This window comes from Patagioenas fasciata, chromosome 1 (assembly GCF_037038585.1).
Source record: "Patagioenas fasciata isolate bPatFas1 chromosome 1, bPatFas1.hap1, whole genome shotgun sequence".
Lineage (NCBI taxonomy): Eukaryota > Metazoa > Chordata > Aves > Columbiformes > Columbidae > Patagioenas > Patagioenas fasciata.
In genome coordinates this window covers 7,790,327-7,816,151 of record NC_092520.1, presented here as the reverse complement: position 1 = coordinate 7,816,151, position 25,825 = coordinate 7,790,327, and the positions used below count along the sequence as shown (strand labels likewise).

Below are 25,825 nucleotides of genomic sequence, written 5' to 3'. Positions count from 1 at the left end.
GTTTTGAATGCCTGCAGAGAACGAGACTCCACAAGCCCCCTGGGCAGCCTGGTTCAGGCTCTGTTACCTGCACTGTGAAGAAGTTTCTTCTCATATTTAAGTGGAACCTCCTGTGTTCCAGTTTGCACTCATGACCCCTTGTCCTACCATTGGCTGTCACCAAGAAGAGCCTGGCTCCATCCTCATGACACTCATCCTTTACATATTTATAAACATTAATGAGGTCAGCCCTCAGTCTCCAAGTTAGAGAGACCCAGCTCCCTCAGATGCTCCACTCCCTTCATCATCTTTGTTGCTCTGTGCTGGACTCTCTCAAGCAGTTCCCTGTCCTTCTGGAACTGAGGGGCCCAGAACGGGCCCTGCCTGCAGCAAAACCCCCCGAGGTCGGAGCAGCCCGGCTGCCCAAAGCTTGGAGCCGGGACTCCTCACCTGCAAACCGACCCAGCTCCAGCACGGCGGGTAGGGGTGGCTTGCAAGCCTCTTTTTTGTCTCTGTGCTAAACAGCCCCGCTCTCCGAAACCTCTCAGGGCAGCGCCACCTCTCCCGCCGCCTCAGCGGGCTGGGGGCAGCGCGGCACCCCCGCCGCCTCGGCCCTGTCAGCCCCACAGGACCTGGCCGCTCAGCCCCATCAGCCCCGCGGGACTCCGCGGTTCCCCCAGCCCTCCCCTCCGATCAGAGACAGCGTCAAGTTACCTCTTCCCAGTCAGCAGCCGCTGCCCCGCGCCTCCTCCCCGCTGGTCTGAAGGGAAGGGAGGAGGCGGTGCAGGGCGAGGCGGCTCCTCCCGCCGCTGCCGCTGGGCCAATGGCGGCGCCGCGTCCCTCAGGGCGGGCCGGTCCCCTCAGGGCGGGCCGGCTCTCGGAGCTGCGCTCGGGTTCGTGTCACCTGTGGCACCGAAAGGGACTCCCGAGGGACCGGGGCGGAGCGGTGAGGCTCTGCCCTGGGTGCAGCAGGAGCCTCGCGGGGCGGATTTGGGACGGCAGGGGCCCGTGGAGGCGGGCTGGCTCCGCAGCAGAAAGTGTCTGTGTGACATAAAGTCCACGCAGGGACTAGCAGCGTGGCTTGGCTGGCTGCCTTGAGGTAAAATTATGAGTATTTCACTTTACCTGGTGACAGCCAAAGAGGTGTGAGCATACGCCCCTGTTTGCAGTAAAGATACAGGCAGCAATAATGGAGGTTTCGGTCCAGGAAGCCGCTGCAAGTGCTTTTCTGTTCAATTAGTGGCACAAAATACACATGCTGCCATTTCATAGGATGTCTTAGCATATCTCAATCAGCAGTCAAGGCACCAGGGTAAGTTCTGAGCCCAGGGTCCTTCCAGGAGCAGGGTGACAGAACAGTGTCCCCGTCACCTGGGGAGCTGGCGCAGTGGTATTTTCATGTTATATGTGTGTTTCACACAGCACTTGCATTGTATTTTAATTCCGTCTCGGGGCAACTGGAGGATTTCAGTCTCTGGAGTGCGTGGGAGTGGGGCCTGTCCCTTGTGGGCAGCCTGCGGCTGCTTGCTTCAGTCTCAGAATAGAATCATGGAATCATTTTGGTTGGAAGAGACCCTCAGTATCATTGAGGCCAACCATAACCTAACGTAACTCTAACACTAAACCATGTCCCTAAGAACCTCATCTAAACACCTTTTAAACACCTCCATGGATGGTGACTCCACCGTTTCCCCGGGCAGCCTGTTCCAATGCCTGACAACAGTTTCCGGGAAGAAATTCTTCCTAATATCCAATCTGAACCCCTCCTCGTGCAACTTGAGGCCATTTCCTCTCATCCTATCGCTTGTTACTTCGGAGAAGAGACCAACACCCTCCATGCTACAACCTCCTTTCAGGCAGTTGCAGACAGTGCTAAGGTCTCCCCTCAGCTCTTGTTCCCCAGGCTGAACCCCCCACTTCTCTCAACCGCTCCTCATCACACTTGTGCTCCAGACCCTTCACCAGCTTCATCGCCTCCTCTGCACTCTCTCTAGTACCTCAATGTCTTTCTTATAAAAGGGGCTCAAAACTGGACTTGCAGGAGCTCCGTTTTAAATAACTTTCCCATTCTGTTCCCAGCCTGAACTCATTCACACCGCAAATCCTAGGTCATCAGCACTGGCTTCCTGCTAACTATAAATTCTTATGTTTCACCTTCTACTCAAACTTGGATATGGTGAAACAATTTAATGCTTTTTAGAGGAAAACTTAGTATACATGGAATTGGTATAAAGGTTTGGTAAATTACGTGTCTTTTTCATTTAATGTAGTTTATATGTGGCTCTTCCTTCCCGATGGCAAAATTAGGGACTAGATCATGCTTTATGCACTATCCAGTAACATTCTGGCTTAGTAAGGTTTTAATAAGGCTTCCATTAAGTTCGCAAGGATCACAGTGAATTGGAGACCTTATGAAAGCTTAAAACTCAGTTTCTCCCTGTAATAATTTGGTTTTGTGTAAGCATGGAGTGGCTGTTTTTCACATGAATTGAGCCTGAGCACTTTCAAGAAGGCAACAAGATGATTAAACCTAGTGATGGGAGGATGAACCCTACCAACCCTCCTCTTGGTCTTCCCCATACGTAGTCACAGAGTTGTTAAGCTCTCAGAACAACTAAAAGATATAAGAATGTTTTTAATTGCAGTGCAACACAATGTGTTACGACATATTTAGAGGAAAGAAACCACAACCTTACAGGTATCTTTATGTAGTGATATTGCTATGAGTTTCAAACAGTAGATCACCTTTCTTCCTTCGCCCCCTCATTCAGCATGTCTTTCTCTCTAGCTGTTGTCCAAAACAGAAAAGGAGTCATCCCATCTTCTCCCATTAATGGAAAAATAAATGAGTATTTTGATGTGGTTGCAGAATGGCAGGTATTAGTTGAAGAAATAGTAACTTCCCGAAGAGCAAATCCACCTGGGGCTGCTTTCCTTCCTCCAGCTTCATCCAGAAAGAACCTCGGTCTCTTTTGAACACTCAGCGCTCCCTAAAGCGAACTAACATGAATCACCACTAACTCATATACCATTGGTTTCATTGCTGTAGCAATATTTCCCTTCAACCACGTGTATGTTATGTATATTGCATATATTGTATATATTAATTCCTGATGAAAAGGCAAACGTCACACTCATTTACAAGTGCAAGAAGAAAGATCTGGGGAACTACAGAGCAGTCAGCCTCATCTCAGGCTCCAGGAAGATCATGGAGTGGATCTTCCTGACACCCATGTTCAGAGGGTCAAAGAAGAGCTGAAAACCTGAACCTGGCAACAACTTTAACCTGCAAAATAGGGACTTATCTTAATATTTTCTCCTTCTGGATATAAGACAACTTTCTAAAAGATGTAAGCATCGTCTGCCCATGCAAAGAGAAAAAGGCAAAGGTTGCCCACAACCAGGTTTAAGCAGCATTACATTTTGTCATAGTGGGATTTAAATATGTCCAACTTGAAGATCTTGTGCTACAAAGTACGAAAGTCAAGGCTGTGTTTATCTTTACCAGCTGACTTAAGGCACTGTTCTTTCTTTTTCTCTGCCTTCTATTCAATCCCTGTCTTATGTGTCAGCTGGCTACTGTGTCCTAATGACATAATTCAATCCATAACACAGAAGGAAATGAAAAGTCACTAGCTTTTTTTATGATTTGGGGTTTTTTGTTCCTTTCTTTGCTTTCTCATCTGAACAGTTATGTGGGGCTACTGAATGAACATAAACAGCATCTTCCTACTGTCTTCAATATAGATGCATTGCAAATTATGATCTCTGCTTGTAGGAACAAAAGTGGTTTGTCCTTACTTTAATGAATATACCTTAATTAGAGAGACTGCTGTACTATGTCAAACAAGACTTGTCATAGGATAACATAAGCTTCCACAGGACTGGCCAAAATTTTGAACAAAGAAGGCAAATGTGAATTTTTCCTGAAAACAAGGCCATTGGCATTTATTATAGTGATTCACAATTTATTTCTGTGGCAGAGTATGGCTCTCAGGGTTTCGTGGCTCAGGTACTGATGTCCAGTGAAGAAGAGTGACGTACAGAGCCCATCCAAAACCAATGGTGATCCACTGGCCAGGAAGGGAAAAGCAGAAGTAGTTCAGGATCAGCCTTCAGCTCTTCTTTCCATCTTATGCCCTGTCCCCACTGCTCAGGCTTGGCTTTTTGCACAACACTGGTGTGCAGGTCATAGAGGGTTACAGGAGATCGTGTATGGCTGCCTGTTACTGGAGTGCAGGACTTCGCTCCGTCTCAGTGCCCTGGACAGCTTAGGGAGCTTGCTCCCGACAAAGCAGCTCTGCAGTCATGATTGTGGTGTGGAACGGGAGCTACGGCTGCAGGGCTTGGACACGTTCTTTTTCCTGAAGATAGCTGTGATTTTACTTCATGATTTCAAGCCTGCCACTATAGATATCCATCAGGTGAAATTCAGGCTATCATATGAGCTTCACCACAAAGAAATCCCTCCCAGGACTTAAATTACCTCTGTGCTGCTGTTAACATTTGGTTTTCTCATTTCCTGAGTCCTGGCTAACTGGGAAGGTCCCAGCTGACTGGAGTTTAGCAAATATGATGCACATCTATAAGAAGGGCTGGAAAGAGAATCCAGGGAACTACAGGCATGTGAGTCTGACCTCGGTGCCAGGGAAGGTTATGGAGCAGATCATCCTGAGTGCCATCATGTGGCATGTGCAGGACAACCAGGTGATCAGGCCCAGTCACTATGGGTTTATGAATGGCAGCTCATGCTTGACCAACCTGACCTCACTACAGGAAAGACCTTGAGGAGCTGGAGAGAGTTCAGAGAAAGGCAACGAGGCTGGTGAGGGGCTGGAGCACAAGTGTGATGGGGAGAGGCTGAGGAACCTGAGGCTGTTCAGCCTGGAGAAAAGGAGGCTGAGGGGAGACCTTATCGCTGTCTACAACTGCCTGAAAGGAGGTTGGAGCATGGAGGGTGTTGGTCTCTTCTCCCAAATAACAAGTGATAGGACAAGGGGAAATGGCTTCAAGTTGTGCCAGGGGAGGTTTAGATTTGATATTAGGAAAAATTTATTCCCAGAAAGGGTTGTCAGGTATTTAACAGGCTGCCCAGGGCAGTGGTGGAGTCACCATCCCTGGAGGAGTTGTGTTGTGTAGCACTTAAGGACGTGATGCAGCGTGGACTTGGCAGTGCCAGGTTAAGGGTTCCCAGTTATTCTGATTCTAAGCTGGGGCGCCAGTACAGGAATCACAACGCATATACTGCATCTCGCTGTTTCCACCGGAGAGGCTGGAAGGGTTTTGCCCCACGCCCCGCGGCGGTGGCACTTTTCGCGGGCTTTTCCCTGGCGACAGCTCCCATCTGCCGCCACCAGAGGGCGCCGCTGCCCATCGGAACGCGCCGCGGGGCGGGGAGGGGCGGGGCCTCCCGTTGCCTTGGCGACCGGCAGCTGTTGGCGCCGCGGCGGGTGTGACTGACCGAGCGCCGGCCGCAGCCGGGCCGGGAGCCGCGGACGGGCCGGGACGGGGAGGCTGCGGCGGAGTAGAAAGTGTGTGTGGGTGCGACAGGGGTGCGGGGAGTGACGCTGTGCTTGGGGGGATGCGGTGGTAAGCAGTTAGGTGGTGGACGCGCAGGTAACCAGGGCCATGAGGGGGAGTTATCTCACAGCTCAGCGATGGTGGATGACAGTGTGAGGGGGCTTGGGCACAAAGTGGCGGTGCCAGTGGGGTCTGATGGCTGCGGACAGGGCGGCTGTAGACACTGTGAGGGAAACGTTTAGTGGTGAAGGGGGTGGCAGGGAGTACGTACAAGGGAGATGCAGGGAGGGTTGGGCAAAGGGAATTGTTCACCTGCTTTGGGGATTGGGAAGGGGTTGCGATGTGTCTGCAGAGAGCTGAGGTAATTATCGATGGGGACTGAGGGAGCAGAGGCTGCTGATAATGCAGATGCTTGAAGTAGAGGGTGATAGTGTGAGTGCCAGCAGTGGTGTGGATGGCACTGATGACAGCAGGTCGAGAGAGGTTGTTCCTTCCCTTCTCCTCTGCCCTGGTGAGGCCACATCTGCTGTACTGGGTCCAGTTCTGGGCTCCCCATTTTAAGGACAAGGAATTATTGCAGGGAGTCCAGCAGCAAGCTACAAAGATGATAAGGGGTCTGGAGCATCTTTCTTATGTGAAGAGACCGAGAGAGCTGGGTCTGTTCAGCCTGGAGAAGAGAAGCTGAGAGTGGGTCTTATCAGTGTTTATAAAAATGTCAAGGGTGTGTGTCAAGAGGATGGACCAGACTCCTTTCAGTGGTGCCCAGCAATAGGATGAGGGGCAGCAGGCACAGACTGAAGCACAGGAGGTTCCATCTGAATGTGAGAAAAAAACTAACTTACTTTGAGGTGCCAGAGCCCTGAACCAGGCTGCCCAGAGAGGCTGTGGAGTCTCCTTCTCTGGAGACATTCAAACCCACCTGGACACATTCCTGTGTGATCTGCTCTGGTGAACCTGCTTTAGCAGGTGGGTTGGACTGGATGATCTCCAGAGGTCCCTTCCAACCCCAACCATTCTATGTAATGACAGTGTATTTATTGGTTGAGAAAGTGCTGGCAGCGATAGTGGAGGTCTGTCAAGTGTTATGCCTTGTGATTTATCTTTTTGGGAGAAGAAATAAATCTTGCCCTCTGCAAATGTTTCCTACTGGTTTGAAATCTGCAGTCAGTTCTCAGTGCCCCTAAATATGTTACCTTCTCTCTCCTGTGTGTGAATTTTCTATAGCTTGCAAAATCCAGCATATGTGTTATTATAGTAGATTTTTACCTTGTTGTACAGCTTCGATGCTTTCTTGTTGCCCCCTACACAGGACGACTCTAATGAATACATCACTGGAGCTTACCTGGGGCTGGAGTTCCAAGAAACTCCCAAAACCTTTCAGAGTATTGTTGCATAAAATGTTCCATTTTTAAGCAGGGGATTTCATTATCCATTTAGTGCAAGGGACAGAAATAATTAAAAAAAATAATTAGGGATTGCTGCAGTGATCTTGCATTTCTGGGGAAGACCAGTAAAATAAATGCTCAAGTGAGTGGAATTAATACCACCCCAGCTAATTCTGCACTGAGGAAGGATGGTAGATTCTTTTTTACATTTTAAAAAAAATCTGTCCTGCACTTGTTAATTTGGGCTGGAAATTTCAAAGAGTTCTAGGGAGGCTAAGTATGTAACTTCCTGTTTCAGTGGGATTTTTTCTTAATTCACGTGGTCCTTTCTTTAAAACTCAGTCTTACAACAGTCACTTGTTTAGGATTTTTTTAAAGTTTCATGAAAAATATTGTGTTTGATAAACCGAAGCTTAACTTGAATTGGTATCTGCAAGTGTTGTGTGTGAATATTAAGGACTTAATGTGGCTTCAGACTCAAGTGGATGCTCAGGTACAAAAGGATTTTTTTCTTGGATGGTAAACACCAGTAAGGTTTAGTGCAGTCATGTGGTGACACTGTGACATGGGTGTGACTTAATGAAGTTCTGCAATTGAAATATTTTACTATTGTGTAGCAACTATTAACACTTTGATCTGGGAGACTTCAAAAGTTTAATACATTGCTGGTGGGAGTCAGAATTTTCCAGGCTTCCATGGATGCATTTAGCTGTATCTGCAACATAAATAATCAGGTGGTGCAAAGACGGTGATTGACAGCTCTAGATAATTGTCCCTATGAGTGTGAACTTTTCTCCAGAAGCAGAACAGACAAGATCTTCACAAGCAGGTTTCCAACAGAGTGGGAGTAAAATTCTTCTGGAGAAAAACATTATGAAAAAGATATTCCAAGGTCTAAGGAGCTGCGTGGGGACATAGACTCCAAGGCGTGTTTACCCTTTCTTTCACTTACCTTGCAGAGCTGCCCCACAGCAAGCATTCCTTTTACATGCCTTTTTGCAATGTACAGCACACTGCCTGCCCTCAGCACCTTCACTAGTTTGATCAGCATTAATTACCCCTTGTTTAGGGTAGAAAGTTATTTTGTATACAGAAAGCTGACATTGCTTCAGGGAATGGTGAGTGCAGCGAGAAGGCTTGTGCCGGTACATGGATTAGAGTGCATTTGTCAATAGTTGGTTTCACTTCATTTTAAACTTGATTTTTACATCGCTTTGGCAGGCTTGCTGCATGGCTTTCCTCTAGTTTGTGTTTTTGTTTGTTTACTTGGTTTTGTTTTGTTTTCTGTTTCCTTGTGATCCTTTTAATAGGAAAAGTATCCAGCCTCCTGTATTTGGTCACAGAGCAAGCTGATACCAGTTTTAGCTATTAGAGTGATAATTGTTAGAATTCAGAACTTGGATTCAGAGAAGCAGTTCAATATGAAAGCATGCTATAGAAATGTTTCTACAAATTCAGTAATAAAACCTCCTACATTACATGAACTAATCTGATTTTGGCATTTGATTATGTGACGGTTAAAAGTGAGGAATCTTCATAAGTGCCCTTTTCTTGTGATGTTTTATTTGATGTAAGATATGCTACCAGTTCCATTACAGAACCATTCATTGTCAGTTGAATTCTGAGGTTGGTAGCTGTGACAACATGCCCAGGGAATACTGCTGACATGCATATCCCTTCAGAGAGTGGTTTTGTTCTAGCTCTGACAATGAAAACTGATATCAGGGTTGCAGTGAAAGGCAAATATTCATAGTGCTAGGAGAACAGAAGAAGAGGGAAAGAGATGCATATTAACAAGTGACTCAATAAAACAAGCCTGATAAAGAAACAAAGGACTGGAAAAGAAACAACTGCTTGTTTTATTTGCAAGAATGTAAAATGAAGCCTACAGCAAGGGATGCAGTAAGTGGCTAGTGATAGAGGCCACTGCTCACTAACGTATCGTTACTTAGGACAACGCTTCAGGATGTCCCAAAACCACAGGCCTTAGTGCTGCCCTGGCCAGGATTGTTGTTGTCAACAAAACATCTTGTTTTGTGTATTTCAGAACTGGTAAGAACTTGTCACAAGTGACAAAGGGTGGTAAACATACGACATTTTGTAAATAAATAATTTCTTTTTTTTTGTTTTGTTTCTTTTCTGCTTGTCCTTCCCTCCCTTTAGATCTAACTTCTAGCCTAAGTACACCAATAAGCATGGAAGAGAATAAGAAAGAAGAGACACCAGAAGAGCAACTTTCAGAACCTGAATCAGCTTTCCCCGAAGTCTTACTAGAATATCAGTGGGTTCAATATATTTGACTTTTCACTCATGTAGAATATGTGAATGGATAAAGTGGATAACAAAGACAATTTATCCAATTCCAAGCCTGAGCTGATTGACTGTGGCAGCCTTGTACTCTTATTTAATGTTTTTGTTTTGCGTTTTCAAGGCCATTTTGGAAATACACAGTTTTTTAAACTATATCTACAATAAAATATTTAAATAGGTCCAAAATAATTTTATGCCATTAGGTTATAGCTTGGGAAAAAGAGTTTTATTAAAAAACTAAAAAACCTCCACATTTTTGGCCTGTTAGTGGCAAGCTTTTGATCTGTGAATTCGCAAGATCACATTTGACTGTATTTCGTAGGATTCCTTGGTGTTCGCTGGAGTATGTAGATACTAGGAAGAACCTAAAGGCCTAAACCTAAAGTTTGCTCCCTTGGTGCAGCTGAGAGTACAAAGGAAAGTGTATTATTTCTAAAACAGTAGAGGGATAACTTGAAGGTCTCTTAAAATCAAGCAGAGAAAAATAAGAGCTATGCAGGAATATCTGAAGTAGTTTCAAAATAGTCCAATTTATTTGCTCTCCGGTTTCTTGAGTAGACAAGTGAAAGGAGAAAAATTAAGCTCTGTGACTTTTATCAGAGAGACAGAAATTGAAAGGGAAAAACCCCAACAGCATCCAATATTCAACAATTATCAGCATTTAGGGAACAAGGAGTAGTGCTCTGGTGTAGAAATGAAAAGTGGATTATGCAAACTGAAGAGCAAGCAAATACAGTTCTAACGGCATCTATAGGAGTTCACGGGGTTTATAAGGGATTTTCCGTTCATTTTACAAAGAACAAAGTACAAGTTTCCATAGTGAAACAGACCAGATTCAGCTGAATTGTATCACAAATAAATACAATGCAAAAAGTCAACAAACAAACCCATCTATTTTGCTAAGAAATAAGCAAACTGTATTACTAGGCTGAGGTAAAAACAAACAAAACACAAAAACAATGCAACAAAACAAAACTTTCTGGTAAAAAAATTACTGTGAGACATATTCAAATATCTAAGTGAATGACTCATTAGTCTGAAGTCTTCCACTGAAATGTGCACTGTACTGACACAGGATATTTCATTTCTACAGCAATAGTAGAGGTAAAGGGAAGAAAAGTATCTTTCTTTGTCTTTATCTTTCTCCCTCTCAGTCTTTTCTTTCATCTCGTTCTCTCTTTCCATCTGTCTTTTCACCTCTATATTTTATAATTTCTTTTTACTATTTTATTGAACAAAGCAGCATAATTATAGAAGTGAATATCTTACATTCCACTTCAGGATTTATAAAACGTGTAGTATTTATTTTAATTCCATTCCTTTTTCTTCTGTACATTGAAGCATGGTTGCTGTTCATAGCGAGGTTTTTTTTCTTTTAATTTTCCTTAGTTTTCTGTTTCAGGGTTAGTTAGGAACAACACTCTGCTGACATGCTGATCTAGTCGAAGATGTCCCTGGTCATTGCAGGATGGTTGGACCAGATGACCTTTAAAGTTCCCCTCCAACCCCAATTACTGTGTGATTCTATGAACAATCCCATTAATTATTTGCCCTAGTAACATCATATAGATGATGGACAAAACTGTCGTGGTATTGGAGAGGAGTGTTTCTAGATGATTAAATAATCTAGGTGAAAACTTAGTATACAAAGTTGAGAAAAATAGTATCAAAGGAACCATCAATATAGCTGTTTTGTAGCTTCTTGAGTCTGACAAATACCACAGAAAAATAATCTAAAGATGAAAGTTCCAATATGTAGCAGACAAAATAGCAAATTTTACTTCCAAATTTTTTATATTAGCGAAGTGGTGGATATAGACTACCCCTTCATGGAAAATATTAGAGTAGCAGAAATTAAGATCAGCATCAGTATTCAAAATGCCAAAAGGGCAGGTAATTTAGGAGGTCACAGTATGTGGCCAAGCTGTCACCTCTTTCTAGTAAGTGAGGTATTTCTGCTATAGCCACTACCACCATACCCCTATACCTCTGTTCTAGCCTCCCTATCTAATATCTTTGTTCTTAATGGAAAACCTGAATAATACCTTGGAGCACACTGACACCGGAGAGTGCAAATCTAGTAATCTGCAATTTGCATGACTGAGTGATCTAAACTTAGCCAGGAAAAAAATGATCTTGTTTTAAAACAATACTATAGGGAGGGGCAAAAAAAAACCAAACAACAACTCAAGGCACAATAACTGTTGAAACAGTAAAAGATACTGTGATAATTTTAATACTTGCCTCTATTGTGCCATATGGTGAAGGAATTCCAGGAAGAAAGATTACAGAGAATTTTGAAAGCAGACACCATTTGCAATCCAACATTTCTCATTCTAGAAGAGAGAACACCAGAAAAACAAAGTAAAACAAAATAAACTTATTTTACAGCAGCAGCAAAGAGGATGAAAACTGTGAAAGCAGTGAGCTAGTTCTTTGACAAAAATGTATAAACATACTTAAAGGACAGTGCTCAGGCTGCAGTCCCTATTCCCTCAGTGCTTCTTAAAGGCCAACAAGTTCCCGGTATAAACAGTGCAGTTTATGAAGCTCATCCAGTTGCATTTGCAGAAGAATTGAATCCCATTCAGTTCTCCAGTTTGGGATTCATCTGACCTATGTCTAAGTGAGTTGCCTGGGCTTCCTGTATAGTGAGTAGTGTGTAATAAATATTTCTGGGGCACAAATAATCTTGTCCTAAAAAAGACCCGTACAACAGGTCAGCTCAACCACAGCCAGAAAGGAATAAACCATCTTAATCATTTCTAGTGGCTACAAAGGAACTGTATAATCGGAGAGTCTGTTTCTCAGTAGGAGTATGAGACCCAAACCAACACCAAGGTCCAGATGAATATGGGAAATAATTTATGTGTCATAAGCAGACAGTGGTATCTACCCAAATGAGTCATGCAATATGATACGAAAATAAACATTTAAGTAGCATTTACATCTAGCTTAAATGACATTCTTCTCTCTTCTGTTTTTGTAAGAACATCTCTTTCTTTACTCTTTGCCCACAGAATTGAGAATAAAGAAGCGGCAATTGATCAGGCTTTGCTTGATCTGGAAGAAGTGAAAAAAAAGAACAAAGAATATCATGAAAGAGTAAGTGACCATGCATCTTTCGCTCAACACATTTTGTATGTGGTATTTTAACTCACAGAATCAAATTATTTTAATCTTATTTACAGTAACTAGTAGTTGCAGTGAATTTCTTACAGTCAATGAAACTAGAGTTAGTGAGTCACTTTATGTGCTAAAGTGTTATCTGAATTAAATGTGACATAAAGAAGAAAGGTCCTAAATATAACCTTGTAAAAAGGAGCTGCAGGAGTAGAACATTGCGGAATAGGACTCAGCAGTACATAAAGTGAGTACAGTGAAGGTGTTTTCCAATGCACACGAGATCCTCAGACACCGCCTAAGTAGTTAATCTGGAGCAATCATAGGACAGCAAGCTCCTTTCTATAGGTAACTTTACTGAAGTACATTCAAATGTGCCTTTCTAAAATAATCCTGCCAATGTTCCTCTTGGAAGTCAGGAATACACTTTTAACCCAAAGAAGAATAAATTGTATTCACTTCATTTTTGTCAGTAGCATTAGCAGATCTAACCAAGGACTGAGATTTGCTGACCTTTGATTCGCTTCTGAGGTAATGCAATCCTACAGGTTTCTATGAGAGTTTAGTTATTCTTGCAAACTTAGTTACAATGAAAGTTGAACAAAGAAGAAAGAGCATCATACGATTGTCTGGGTGCAGTTTTTAGCACTGCTTGATAAAGAATCACTTTCTGTGGAATAAGATTTGTGATGAGTCATTTTTACAACAAGGTTGTGTGACTACAGATCACACCTGAATGACACTTTACAGAACCGTGTATAAAGAATCTTAATATGGCATCTGATGGCTAAGAGCAGTAAAGTTTGAATGTTTATATATGTGTATACATATATATATATATATAGTTACCTAATGAAATCAATTCAGATTGCTCAAAAATCCCTGAACTGGATCATATGACTAAACAATGTGCCTGTGCTTCCTATAGCAGTGAAACATGGAAACAATGTCTCTCTGGATGTTCCAGGACCAATATTTGCTCTGCTTTTATAACTATCCATCTGTTCAACTTTCCTTGGTGATCCTTTCAGGCTTGAAGCCTGTATTGTACTTCATTAGTAGCCTTAACTTCCAGTGGAAGTGGCATTTGGATTCTTCTCTCTGAAGACATTTGAAATCTCTTATGGCTGTTCCCCTAATTTGCTACTAGTTCGTGGTCTCTCAAGGACTCCTTCATATTTCAGACTGTGCAAGGTACTTCAGGGCATACTTGAAGTGATGTATGTTTAATTCACCCATGTTTTGACAGTTCTTTGAGCTCCATTCTTTGGTTCCTGCTTAATGCTTCTGAGTGCTTTGGAATTAATCCTTCTAGAAGTGAGGAATGTTTGAGACTCTACTGCATAGTTGCTTTTATAGTTTGGCTGGCATGGTTATTTGCTCCTTTATGGTATCCTTTAGGAGCAAACATTACACAATCAGTAATTTCAAATAATTTGAGTATCACTTGAGAGTGTCTTGGCAAGCGGATATAATCACAGCTGTGGAATCGGTAGGTATAACTAATTTCAGCTCTGACAAGACTGTGGTTACGTGCAAGTGACCTGATTATCTGACATTTCTATGTGAAGGTGGTAAATTGTTACAAAAAATGTCGAAGTTAATAACTCCTACAAATAAACGTTGTTGTTAAATCAACCTACAAGGAGCTTGCTTTCCAGCAGACTGTTCATGTGCTGCACCAAGTAGCACATGGCAATCATTTCCCTCTATTTTCCTCTTAATGGTCTTGAAGTTACTGAGAAACTTCTGAGACTTTCAAACTTTCTCTTCCACTCTGTCTTTTTTGAATATGAAGAACAGGTGTTCAGCTGAATGTTTTCAGTGCATCCTGGCACTGGGTCGTATTTTACTTCATTCCTTAAGTTTCTAACTTTGAAAACTAATTTGAAAATGTTTTAATACATGCCTTTTCTTCTGTTATTCTTTCATAGAATTACCTTCTAAAGGAAAAACAGCAGGCACAGATCAGGCGTATACTAAGACACCTAGAAGAAGAAGAGAAAAAAAGAGAGGAAAAGGAGGTTGTAACTAGGGATGATGTGGAAGAGTCACTGAAAGCAACATGGCAGTATGTTAGGGATGAAGAACAACTTCTGAAAGGCATGTTGTGAGTTGTGGAAATGTGGATTGCAGGTTACACAGTTAGGATTGAGTACTTTTAATTTCTTTTTTTCTTTTTCTTTTTTTTTTCTTTTTGTTTTCCATTTTAAATAGACATTAAACCTCCCTGTTGCATAAAAAAACATAAAGCTTTTCCTCCCCAAAGTTAAGCTCTCTAAACACGGTATGAGATGGTGAAGGGCTTATAAATAAATCAGTCAATTAAGTTGAGTTGAAATTCAAAACAAGTTGGTCTTTTATATAAACAGACCCCATATATTAGATTCTGTTTTCTTCCTTCCATATATAATACTGTGCAAGTACGGAGGCTTCATGTTTTCTATTAAGTTAAAACTCATTGAAGATCTATGCACTGGCTCCACTGGAAGATAAAAAAAAAGTATCGATGGCAACAAAAATGAGCAATTTTGATTGTTGAAATTCCTGGCTGCCATCTCTGTCATTGTCAGCAGGAGCAACATCACATATGTCTTTGGTTACAACATTTCAATCCAAACTATTGTCTCTCCTCGGCAGAATAAGATCAAACAGTTTTCAGCAATGGTGGTGGCTTGTGACACTGTGTAAGGTCATCATGTTGTAATGGATTGTAGTGTAGAAGAAACGCCTTCCTCCAACCTTGGTGAAAGTGCCTTTATTAAATAATTTGATGAAGTCACAAGAATTATGAACTATCAGTCCAAGAAACTGGTAATCAACTTGTCTTCTGACCTTCTTGCTTTAACAGATCTGCAGTCCCAGATTGAAGAAACCGACCAAAGAACGTCAGAAAAGCAGAGCGAGAGGGACTATTGGTTGGAGTACATAAATGTAGGAAGTAAAATAGAAGCCAAGGAGATTACGAATCTGGAAAAAGACATTGAGGATGTCAAAGATGACCTTCACAGGAATACAGGTCCGTTTGCAGCCAGTCTAATGCAAGCTCTTCCTGTATTACTTCTGGGATTTAATTAAATTATAAATTCAATTTGGTGTCAAGTTGTAGTAATTTATATAAACTTTTCCAAGACAGTGCCCCTAAACTTGACTGCATAATCCTATAAAATGGAAAAGATTTCTCTCTGTCTCCATGAAAGTCCCTTTATTAAAGAATTTTATGAAGTTGCAGAAATTATGAACACTTAAAAAAACTTGTCTTTTGATGATTTTCTTATAGAATATAGGCAACCCATATTTTTTAAACGTTACTGTGAAGGACAGTGGTTTTCTAAAAATAAGTCTATGTGTATTACAGGTCGCCTACACACAGGTCTCCCTTAGCAGTCATACTTTTGTTGCTTCTTATCATGCAACAAACACTTCACATGTTGAAAACTCCTCTGACAGGGAAGTAGAATGAGCTCATTCTTGGAATGGTCTTTTGAACTGATCACACCAGTTTAAATGCAGAATTAGAGGAAGCTGTTTAGCCAAAGGTCTGAACTTTACCTCCTAGTTCCAAAGTCTCGTGGATGAGGCCCAGCAAAATTGCCAGTACAGACATATACAAATACAGGAAAGTGTTTCAATACTGACACAACAGCAGAATTAGTTTGAGAGCTTATGTATTCTGGTGCTGAGCGCTTTACAAAGATTTCTTTACTACTGCATTATTTTAAAACCATTTCAATATTTTGCTGATACATAACCCATACTTCTAACGGGAGAAGCATGTCCTGATTTTCTCCCTTTATGTCCCTCTCAGTATGCATGACCACAGCCAGGCAGCTGGTAGTGACAGGCAGTGACACCGCTCTAAGGGTCTCTGTATATTCTGTGCCAGCCATTACCAGGCATCAACTCCTGTGGATCAGAGCCAGCTGGCTATCTTGTCTCTTGAAATATATTTTATTACAATTAAGATCTGCACTGTGTTTTCTGCATCTCCAGGTATCTTGTCGGATAACCATCTCTGTATTCAGGAGAGGCTGATATTTTTCATTATGCGTTTCCCACATTCTTAGTCAATTTAAAACCACTATACAGCTGCTGAAATAAGAAATGAGAAAGAGAATGGGCTTTTATATAGAATGCCTGAATGAGCCAGTAGGAACATTCAGTCTAACGTCCTGCATGTCACAGGGTACAGAGCCAAAAAAAGTGTGGTCAAAATGAAGTGTTTATAGAAAGACTGTTGCAGAGGTACATATAGCAGTTGCCTAATTGACGTGCTGCAAAATGATGCTGTCAATACTGGATGTTAGCACACTATTTTACTCAGCTTCCTAAAACTGAACTTATAAAGTGGCTGGGGAATATAGTCTTCTAGCCTACAAAAAACCAACCAACCAACCAACCAAATTTAACAAGCTTCCAGAGTAATGCAGCAGCAAATTGGGCTTGTTTGCTCCTCAAATGTGTAACAGGCTTATGGAGTAAGCACAGGTGAAGGGGTTTCTGTCTCTGTAGGTACCACTGAGGGGATTGATGCTGGCGCAGCTCATGTGGTCTGGAGATAACATTTTAAACAAAATTGCTGCAGGGAGGAGGAAGCAAAAGAGCCGTATGGTTATGTGAGGTGTGGGGAAAACAGTGTTGCAGTGAGAGAGTTGGGGAAAATAACCTCTTTAGAAACAGTATGTCTGAATGGTTTCTCCTTTTCTTCATTCTCCCAGTACAACTCAGGTTGTTTAGCTATCTGAAAGAATCACAAGATGAATTAATTCTAGTACTTTCATTTAATTCTGCCAAGTCTAGATGGCGGATTGATTATGGCAGGCTGGCTTCCACCCTGTTAAATTAAGAACTAATGCACAATGAATACACCTTTCGTATTTGACTGGCTTGAATGCCACAGTGGGTCCATGACCAGATACTCATTTACAGCCAGATCAGCAACAGGCTGTCTGCAACACAAGTGCAGAGGAGGCTGAGTTTTAAGCCTCTGGAACAAGCACAAAGTGCCTTCCTTCAAAGAAAATTACTACAATCTCATTCATTCCTTCAAAAGGAGAAAATTCCAAGCAGCAGTGGGGTATTTAGAATAGCACAGAAACAACTAAAGGGAAGGATGAAATAAATAGCAAGTGACTAGAATTAGAAGCCAAACAAATTCAGTTTGACGTAAGACTTTCTAAACAATGACCACAAGAAACGATGAAAGCAAATCATTGAGGCAATTGCCACATTCTCTGTTTTGTCCTTTTGTCAAATTAGGACCCCCTAGAAGGCTTAGATCAGTCAGAACATTTATTAGGCTGTGTATAATAATTGTCTGAAAAAAATGCCGTGTGCATAAGATGATCTAATATGCTTCTATACTAAAAAAAAGAGTTTTCTAAGCAAATCTCTCACACAACTCCAGGAGCTCTGCTATTGATAGAGACAAAATTTAGTGTCAAGATACCAATATTTTAGCAGAGAATTGCTCAGCTCACTGCTCAGTTAGCAGTTAATTTCTCAGGTGTTGTTGCCAACAGAAATGTGGAAGTCACTTCAGATTTCTGGTTTTGTAGCTGACACAACTGTTCTTTGGGATTAGAAGGACAATTTCTATGGAGAAGGATGTTTGAATCCTTTTCTGTGGAGCATCTATGTATGTGATGCTGGCTGATAGGTTCCAGTTTAGGAACAACATGCCAATTATCTATTTGTTGTCAGGAGAAACTGGTGTCAAATAATGATTTTCTTTTTTGTTTGTTTGTTTTTGTTTTGAAGAATATTATTGCAATACTTTGCAAGCTCTGGAAGAAGAACATGTTAGACTGCTTGAGGAGCACATGAAGTTGAGCAAGGAACAGACCCCTGAGGTATTCCTTCTGCCTTTTATACAAGTGCTAACTGCAGCATAGTTCCGATTCATGCACTCTGCATTAATAATTATTTCAACTTGAATTAAGACTTGGAACTTTTCTAATAAATTGAGAGTAATGGGTTTTGTTCATTTGTTTGTTTTTAATCAGAATAACAGTGAGTAGATAGGGGGGCATTTTACAAATGGGTGATGGGAAACTGGAGCACCATGCACTGATATGAATTGTTCAAGAACATACTTCAGTGCGAATCACTGGTTGGGCCCATTAGGTATTTAAATTCCCTGACTTCAGTGCTGGAATTTTCAGTTATGTGAGAACATAATCCAAATTGACTGTTTTTATTGTGATTTACAGGGCCATCTTCCCTCCTAGTTGTTCCTTTCCACTTACTGTTTTCAATAATTAAATTGTAGCCTTGGCTCGTTAGCATAGACCTCTACATGTTTAAGTCATTTGTCATAGATCAGTGCCGCCTCATTAGTGATTTTGCTTGAGTTTTTTAATAGCTAAAGGTTTGATTTCCTGAAAATCAGAGGATTTGAGCAGTAGTGGGAACACAGCAGAACTTGTTTGGCAAAAAGAAAATGTTTTATTCCAGTATGGGAAATTATAAAATATTGTTAAATTGCTTGACATACAAACAGTGCCAGTCTGGATGATGGAGAAGAAACAGCTGGCCTTGTGGACTAAATCCCCTCCTAATCCCTCAGGGGATACTACAGTCTGTTTTGTGGATGTTTCTTAATTATTTCTTGCTAAACAGCAGACGGTTCTTTTTAATAGTGTGCAGCCTTGTCAGAGTCCTGCTTTCAGATGAGATGATCTTAAATTGTGTTTTCTCAGAACGCTGTGAAATACTTAGACAGAAACACCTGCAAAGAATTTCAAGAGAATGAATGGCTGAAAGAAGAGGTAAGAGGATCAATTTTGTACAGTTTATCGTGGCAGTTCTGGTTTGAAATACAACCGTCTGCAGTCACAACTGTTGCCCGTGATGGGACTTTCATAGGAAGAGGAGAGCGACTGTTCTGTAATTAACCTGTAATCTGAGTAGCAAACAGTGTACGTGGTGAATAAAGGTAAAAGGTGAACATCTGCTTTCACAAATGAAGGACCCATTTTCCTGCCCAAGCAGTTATATGAAGGACTACAGCGTTCTACACAATTAAGTATTTATATCTGCAGAGACTGGGATACTAAATAGTGTAAAGGCTCAACCATATAAGTATCTGAAGAGTGTAGTTTTGAATTGCATTAAAGTTCTAGTGCTGCTGTCTTGAAAGAAAATGGATATGGATATTGGAAACACTGTTGGAGAAGGGACTTGAGACAGCTTTAAATGGGAGATAATAAAGAAACCCTGAAGATTATTTTGCTGAAGAGAGGAAAATCAAAATCTTCTGTAGTTGTAATCGATTACTTGATAGCTTTTATACTATTCTATAATGGTGATTTAGAGCTATACATTAGAGATTTGTAACTTTTCTTGTAAAGTAAAAGCTTCTATGAGCCAAATTTAGGACACCTATTTTTCCATGGTGAAAGTTTGATTGTGTTTGTTCCAATCAATACAAGTTCTTTGTTGGGACTGAATCTGGGCAAGAGATAGGAGGGAGGAAATTCTCACTCACACCTTTACAACCTCACAGCTTAGAACTGCGCAAAACTTATTATTTTTCAGTGCCACATCAACAAACCTGGCAGAAGTTTCTCCATTTTACTTACTAGTTTAAGACACTTGCCAGTATGGAGGGATATGGCTTTTCTTCTTCGCCTTAATGAGCTCTGAGCCTACACCTTTAACTTTCCAGGGAGAGTGTCCAAGCTACAGCTTCTGAGGCAATGAGATAGGGGTCAACAGGAGGGAATTAAAGTTTTAATCTGTCCAAACAAACAGGAGCTTGAATCTATACATCCTGTCACCAAATGAGTATGAATTCCCTTCCCTTCTCCCCATCTCATTGAGCACTTAAGGAATTTTACACACATTAGGCAGTGTCAACAGGGGAGATCCTCTTTGGAGTACGCTTAGTCCTGACAGGCCCTCTCCTGAGAGTTGAGGGATGTGGGTTTCTTTTTTCTCAACTAGAAGTTTCTTGTGTTATGAATTAGTGCTTTGAATTGTGGAAAACAAACCCATTACCACCAACTTCTCCAGTCCTCTGAATTCACCCATTCATTTTCTCTGCTTTTCTTACACAGACAAAATATTTTCTCTCAGGCTGATGTTTATATGCAGCTGACAGATTCTTCCAGTATTTTCTTTTGGGAACATGATAAAACAAAAATTTCAGTTCTGTCCTGATTTAAAATTTATCATTTTTTTCAGTTTGGCTACTGACCTGAAAAATGACTGACTGAACCAGCCCTGAACTAGTTACCTCCAAATCTGAGCAGGTTTGGAGATTTCAGTCACATTTTTCCACAGTTACTCTGTCACACCAAGATGGTTCAAAGCTCCATCACCTCATTGCAGCAAGCCACATCCTGTTACTGGCTCATGTCCTGACATTTTCACCTTTTTTAATCCCTTGAAGAAGTAGGAATTCATTTTTAACTGCAAATTTGGATGATTATAGCTGGGTTTGGTGAGAACAGATGCATTCAGATCCCTGGGTACTGTTCATAAACATGTGTATATGGCTAAGGTTTCTGTCCCCTTTGTGCATTCCCCTTCCCAGTGAAGGGGTGAGAACTTGATTGTACTTCAGGAAAAGTGAGAGGAATTGTGGGAACTGAATAACTGGATTCTTTTGGTTAATATAAGTCCATGGCAATATGGGGCAATCACTGATAGAGCCTGGAGTTTAGCCAATAAGGTGGCTAACTTGGGCTGAAAGGTTCACTAATTCTGGATAGAAGGGTTTTGTGTATAGGCAGGAATTAGAAAAGCAACATTTGCTGAGCAAGAACCTGAATTTAACTCTACAAAGAAGGTTTTCCTCTCTTTCAAAGCTCCGATGTGAAAGCAAAAAAGGAAAATCCAGCGCTTCTCTCTCTTAGAACTGTTTGGCTACGTGAGAAGGTTCCGCTGCTATCAGGGTTGCATAGTCCAAATGTCTGGCTGTGATTGACAGAGATGTGCGGGTAAAGGCTTCTAAAAAGGTGTGAAAAAACCAAAGCTTTCCAAAATGGGCATAGTCTTTCTGAGATTTTTATTTTTTTTTTTTTTTTGTAAAAAGGTTAAGATTTACCAAAAGGAAGTAAGTGATTTGAAAGCCTCTATTCAGCTCCTGGAAGAAGAAAATGTTGGGTTAGTGACAAAGCTGATTGATGCCAAACTTCAGATAGTACCCAGGTAAAATGCTATCTTTACAGACTCAAAAGTCATCTAATTTTATTCAAAAAGATAATGCCATTTCCTGCTTCTAGAACTATTTGGGCGCTCCCACAACAGAGCCAAGGTAGTTTCCTAGCAAAGGGGAGATGAGATTTGATTATGTTTGGGACTTGTATCTCTGAAGGATGACAGTGACATTGTAAGCTCCTAAATACCAAAATTCAGGAAAGAAACTGAGTTCTTTAAGAATCCCCTAAAACCCAGCAACACACTTTCTTTTAGTGGGGATAGCACTGCGGCTTGGAAATAGTTTCTTTCTGTTGTAATTGCTTCAGACCCAGCTTCTCAGACCAAGTGCTGAGTAATAGATTTTTTTCCTTAACTGTTGGTAAAATGTTTAACCATGTGAAGATTAATAGGCAAAATATGTGGGTTTTGCAATCTCAAGTGAAAGAGATGACCTGGTACTAAGGAAGAGGCCTTGGGATAGGTCTGTCTGTAGAGGTGTCTGTAGTACTAGTTTCTTTTGTATTGAAATTATTTAACTTGTTCCCTAGAGAAAGATTAATTTAGCTGCAATATGTCGATACTAACGGTATCAAAAGCCCAATGTAACAATGGGAATGATCCATCTTCATTTTCCAGTCCCAGCTCAGTGATTTAGCCATATTGCACAAGAAACATTCCAAGTCTTAAGAAGTGGCCATTTCTTCTCTCGTCTCCAAACTTTGGACTGCTTTTGAGTGATTGCTGCCAGCTGTGGTTGAATCTTGACAGACCAGAGATTGTAATATTTGTTTTCTTTTAGTCTCATGGACATAGTTGAACTTAGGCACTAAGAATAAAAAAAGAAGTGTATTAGTCTCTAAGCTACCTGGCTGCCTCCATTGCATTTTTAAAACATTGCGCTATTCTGCATTCGTGGTTAAGCAGAAAACTGCTTTCAGAAAGGGTGCCCTCCCCCACCACCCCAAAAGGCTGCACAGGGCAATTTAGAGAGAAAATTCAGACCTCTAATATGACTTTCCTTTTATTTTTTTAAATTTCATAGGCATTTGTTTCTTATCCAGGCAGCTGGCTTGCAAGATGAAATGAAGGAAACGGAGTATAAAGAATATGCAGGTAATGCACATGCCGGCAGCTTATAAGAACTGATAAGTCACCGAACATTATTTAAATATATTTTATTTCTTAAGTTTTTGTCAAACTGCCTGTTTTACATGGTGAACACTTAATTGCAGCCACCACAGCAATGACAGACGCTAGTTTGCATTAAGACGACAAAGCCACAATCTCCCTCTCACACAGTTTTAAAATTGAAACTGGTGTTTGGATTGCTGAATGTAATTACTAATCTAGAGCTAGCCTGGAATGTGGCTAATAGGATCGGCCGTCTTTTATGAAGATATGATTCATATCTTAATCAGTTCTTTACTGATCCATCTCATCATAACTTCATTATATCTTGTCCCAGAGAGGACAATCTTGAACTCTACGCTGGCTTTCACTTGAAGTCTACATGCACTTTACAGTCCTTCAGCTATTAGAGATACACCAGAGTTAAATTAGAAATAAATCTCTAGCAACAGCAGATGAAGCTGCACGGAGCTCAGCCTGAACTGAAAATCTTGGTGAGCAGCGCTGAAGTTTGGGCTGAACCTCCATCTCTTCTGGTAGGTGTACCCAGGACAAGGATATATGTTCAGGCAAGAAGGACAGTATGAGTGTGCTTATCCACTCAGGGTGATTCCTATGCATTCCCTTAGTATCACATGTTTTATTTACTCACTTTGAGTAGAAGAAAGAGAGGAAAAAAAGGACAAAATTAAATCAAAAATGGAAGTTCCAAAAATTGAAGCCATACAGTTATGAATAAGTGAACAAGTCTGTTGAAGCTCTGATCAGTCCCAGCCACAGGTGGGCCCTTCTGGAACTATCAGGCACCAGCAAACATGTTAACAAGACTTCTGAATTACTTAGGTGTTTACTTTGAAAGGTTCAGCTCTGTTACCTTTGCTAGACCTTTACAATAGTTACTGGGAGGAGTAGGTTTTGTTCCAATATAGCTGAGGTTAAGTCACTATCCCAGGCAAACACATAACTTGGCAGCCCGTGTTCGGAATAGTCTGTCATCCTGAGAATTAGGCAGCTGCAAATGTGAGCTCTTCAGGGGAGTTGTAAGTGGATTAGCTGTGTTTCAGGAACTTGTATATGAGAGAGAGATACGTACATGGATATAGAAAAGGGGGTGTATTTGGTTTTGCTGTTTTCCCCATTTTTAATAAAACGATTCATGGCTCTATAGGATTTAAGTCAAGGTAAGAAAAACAATTTTTATCCCCTGCCCCATCCCACAGTCCCATTACCTCTAACTCCCAATCAATTTCAGTCCCTGATCTTGATCAGAAATTGTGAACAGAAATAAACAGAAAAAAACAGTGAGCAAAATCACCATTTGGCTTGGCTTGCCAATTAAAAATCTTAGCAAGCTGTTCATTACATCACACTGGCCAAGTCACATTAAAGATTGCAGGCAATGTTCATCCTGAATGATAATTCTGATCTTCATAAAGCTTAACAATTACACACACAGCACTCTTCATCTCTTTAAAAAGCAGAAGCAGATGGAGACGAAAGCCTCAGAAACACCACAGTCCCCTGTCAGAAAAATAAGACCTTTGCAAAGATTTGGTCTGAAACAGAGAAGCCTGAAGACAGTGACGAGGAGCTGCAGAAGACTTCCACTCCAACTTCTGATAGCTTGTTGTCTGAAGATGAAAAAGATTCCCAGGTATGAGTTAAAGTAATCAGGTCTCACTGACACAAACGTATTCAGCGTGGAGCATAAGCTACTGCCAGGAGTGTTCTATTCCCAGTGGCGTTACGGCAAAAACCACTCCAGCGTCTTTTACCTGTTGTACAATTCAGGTGTTTAATCACAGACATCTGGTGCTATGTGGGGTGGTGGGGACACTCGCTGTCCTCGCGGGTTCCGTGTCACACAGCCCAGCCTCACCTGGATGTTCTGGATGTCTCGGGACATTTCAGATACCACCAGACACACTGTTCTGGCAATTGGATGGTGTCTCAATCAGCATATGTGAGTGTCAGATTGCCCATAGAATGAATTCTGAATGTCATCAAGTGACACTTTTCTGTGATATTGCACAGATTCTCGTTTGCTTGGCTGCTGGTCCTTTAGAACTTAAGTTGCATAGTAGCATTAAAGGATCAAGGCGTCATTTTATCCCTCAATGGAAAGCCAGGATAAAGGTTTTCCTGCATGCAAAATACAGGAGTCAAGAAAACAAAAAGGTGCAAGTTATGTGTAAACAGGCAGAGTTTGTGTGGTTCTCAAAAGAGGTGGTGGCAGCTTCTTCAAGAGATCCTCAGTCCTAGGTTGCAAAATGATGTTTCCTGGGTGCTTTTGATACTACGCTCTTGACTTACAAAAACTTGAATACATTTCTAAATAAACTAATTAGTCTCAGAAAATATATTACTCTATATCGTTGAATTCTACTGCAAATTAAAGATTATATAGTTATGGTGCAGACTGCAGGGCTTGCTGTGTAAATATATCTCTCCGTAATGTGTCCTTACTCTTGAATATCCCATTCAAGCTTACACAAGAGTGAGTTAAAAAAAAAAACAACAACCAAACAAAACACAACAAAAAAACCCAACAACTCTTTCTGGAGAAATATGACGTTAGTTTAATTAATACCCTGTAACTTGTGTTCAGAGAAATCATCCTGTTGCCCTGATCAAAGACTCAACTTAAGGAGTGGCTCTGTCCTGAAGAGTCATTACAGAGAAAAACTGAACATTTAACAAAAAAAAAAAGTCCAGGTGTTTGTTTCCTTGCAGTTGTTGCCTTGGGAGAGGAGTATCAGCTTCATTTCTTTATTCCTGCTGTTAGCACTGCAGAGCCCACCCCAGCCAGGGCTACCGGTGCTGCTGACAATCTTCTGCTTCCTAAAGACAAAGGTATAATTGCAAAGAGGGGAATTGCATTGGCAGCTATTATGGAAGCATTTATTACACAAAGGTGATTCCACAGCCTGCCCTGTATGGTTTCTTCTTCCCTCTCCTGGCCTTGGCCTTGTGGTTCTGCTCCTGCCCTGAGGGAATCGATAGAGCACATCAGCCTCTTCTGTAGCTGGTGCACTCACTAACCCAGCAGAAAAACTTGCCTTACTTTCTCCTCCTGAATTAGTTTTATGTTGGGTGATTGAGGGTGCTAAAGTACTGGTCCAGGTTTCCCAGAGAGGTAGTAGATGCCCCATCCCTGGAGACATCCCAGGCCAGGCTGGACAGGGCTCTGAGCAACCTGATCTGGTGAAGATGTCCCTGCTCATGGCAGGGGT

At 41.5% G+C, this 25,825-nt stretch overlaps 2 protein-coding genes and 1 long non-coding RNA gene across 18 annotated transcripts in view; 1 reads left to right on the top strand and 2 right to left on the bottom strand.

Annotated features, from left to right (window-relative positions):
- The window catches only part of SYTL2 (synaptotagmin like 2), a 62,235-nt gene extending 61,455 nt beyond the window's left edge, over positions 1 to 780 (bottom strand). For 9 of the 10 annotated variants that reach the window (XM_065832990.2, XM_065833022.2, XM_065833031.2 and 6 more), the window contains exon 1: positions 694 to 780. The gene's annotated coding sequence lies outside the window, so the exon portion shown is untranslated. The remainder of the gene's footprint in view (positions 1 to 693) is intronic. The other variant, XM_071798259.1, reaches the window with a different exon arrangement.
- CCDC83 (coiled-coil domain containing 83) overlaps positions 1 to 25,825 on the top strand; it is a 95,601-nt gene that overhangs the window by 69,271 nt on the left and 505 nt on the right. For 5 of the 7 annotated variants that reach the window (XM_071800292.1, XM_071800147.1, XM_071800218.1 and 2 more), the window contains 9 exons: positions 9,048 to 9,165; positions 12,215 to 12,299; positions 14,252 to 14,420; positions 15,169 to 15,336; positions 18,078 to 18,169; positions 19,019 to 19,087; positions 21,358 to 21,473; positions 22,507 to 22,577; positions 24,071 to 24,246. In XM_071800292.1, coding sequence (XP_071656393.1) covers positions 9,080 to 9,165; positions 12,215 to 12,299; positions 14,252 to 14,420; positions 15,169 to 15,336; positions 18,078 to 18,169; positions 19,019 to 19,087; positions 21,358 to 21,473; positions 22,507 to 22,577; positions 24,071 to 24,246 — 1,032 coding nt within the window. In that variant the 5' untranslated portion in view covers positions 9,048 to 9,079. Of the gene's footprint in view, positions 1 to 5,431; positions 5,511 to 9,047; positions 9,166 to 12,214; positions 12,300 to 14,251; positions 14,421 to 15,168; positions 15,337 to 18,077; positions 18,170 to 19,018; positions 19,088 to 21,357; positions 21,474 to 22,506; positions 22,578 to 24,070; positions 24,247 to 25,825 lie in introns of those variants that run through there. The other 2 variants (XM_071800318.1, XM_065856094.2) reach the window with 2 other exon arrangements.
- On the bottom strand, positions 9,706 to 12,471 carry LOC139826126 (uncharacterized). The gene is made up of 2 exons (XR_011736174.1): positions 12,143 to 12,471; positions 9,706 to 11,530 (listed from the first exon to the last, which is right to left on the bottom strand). It is a non-coding gene; the product is annotated as an uncharacterized lncRNA (long non-coding RNA).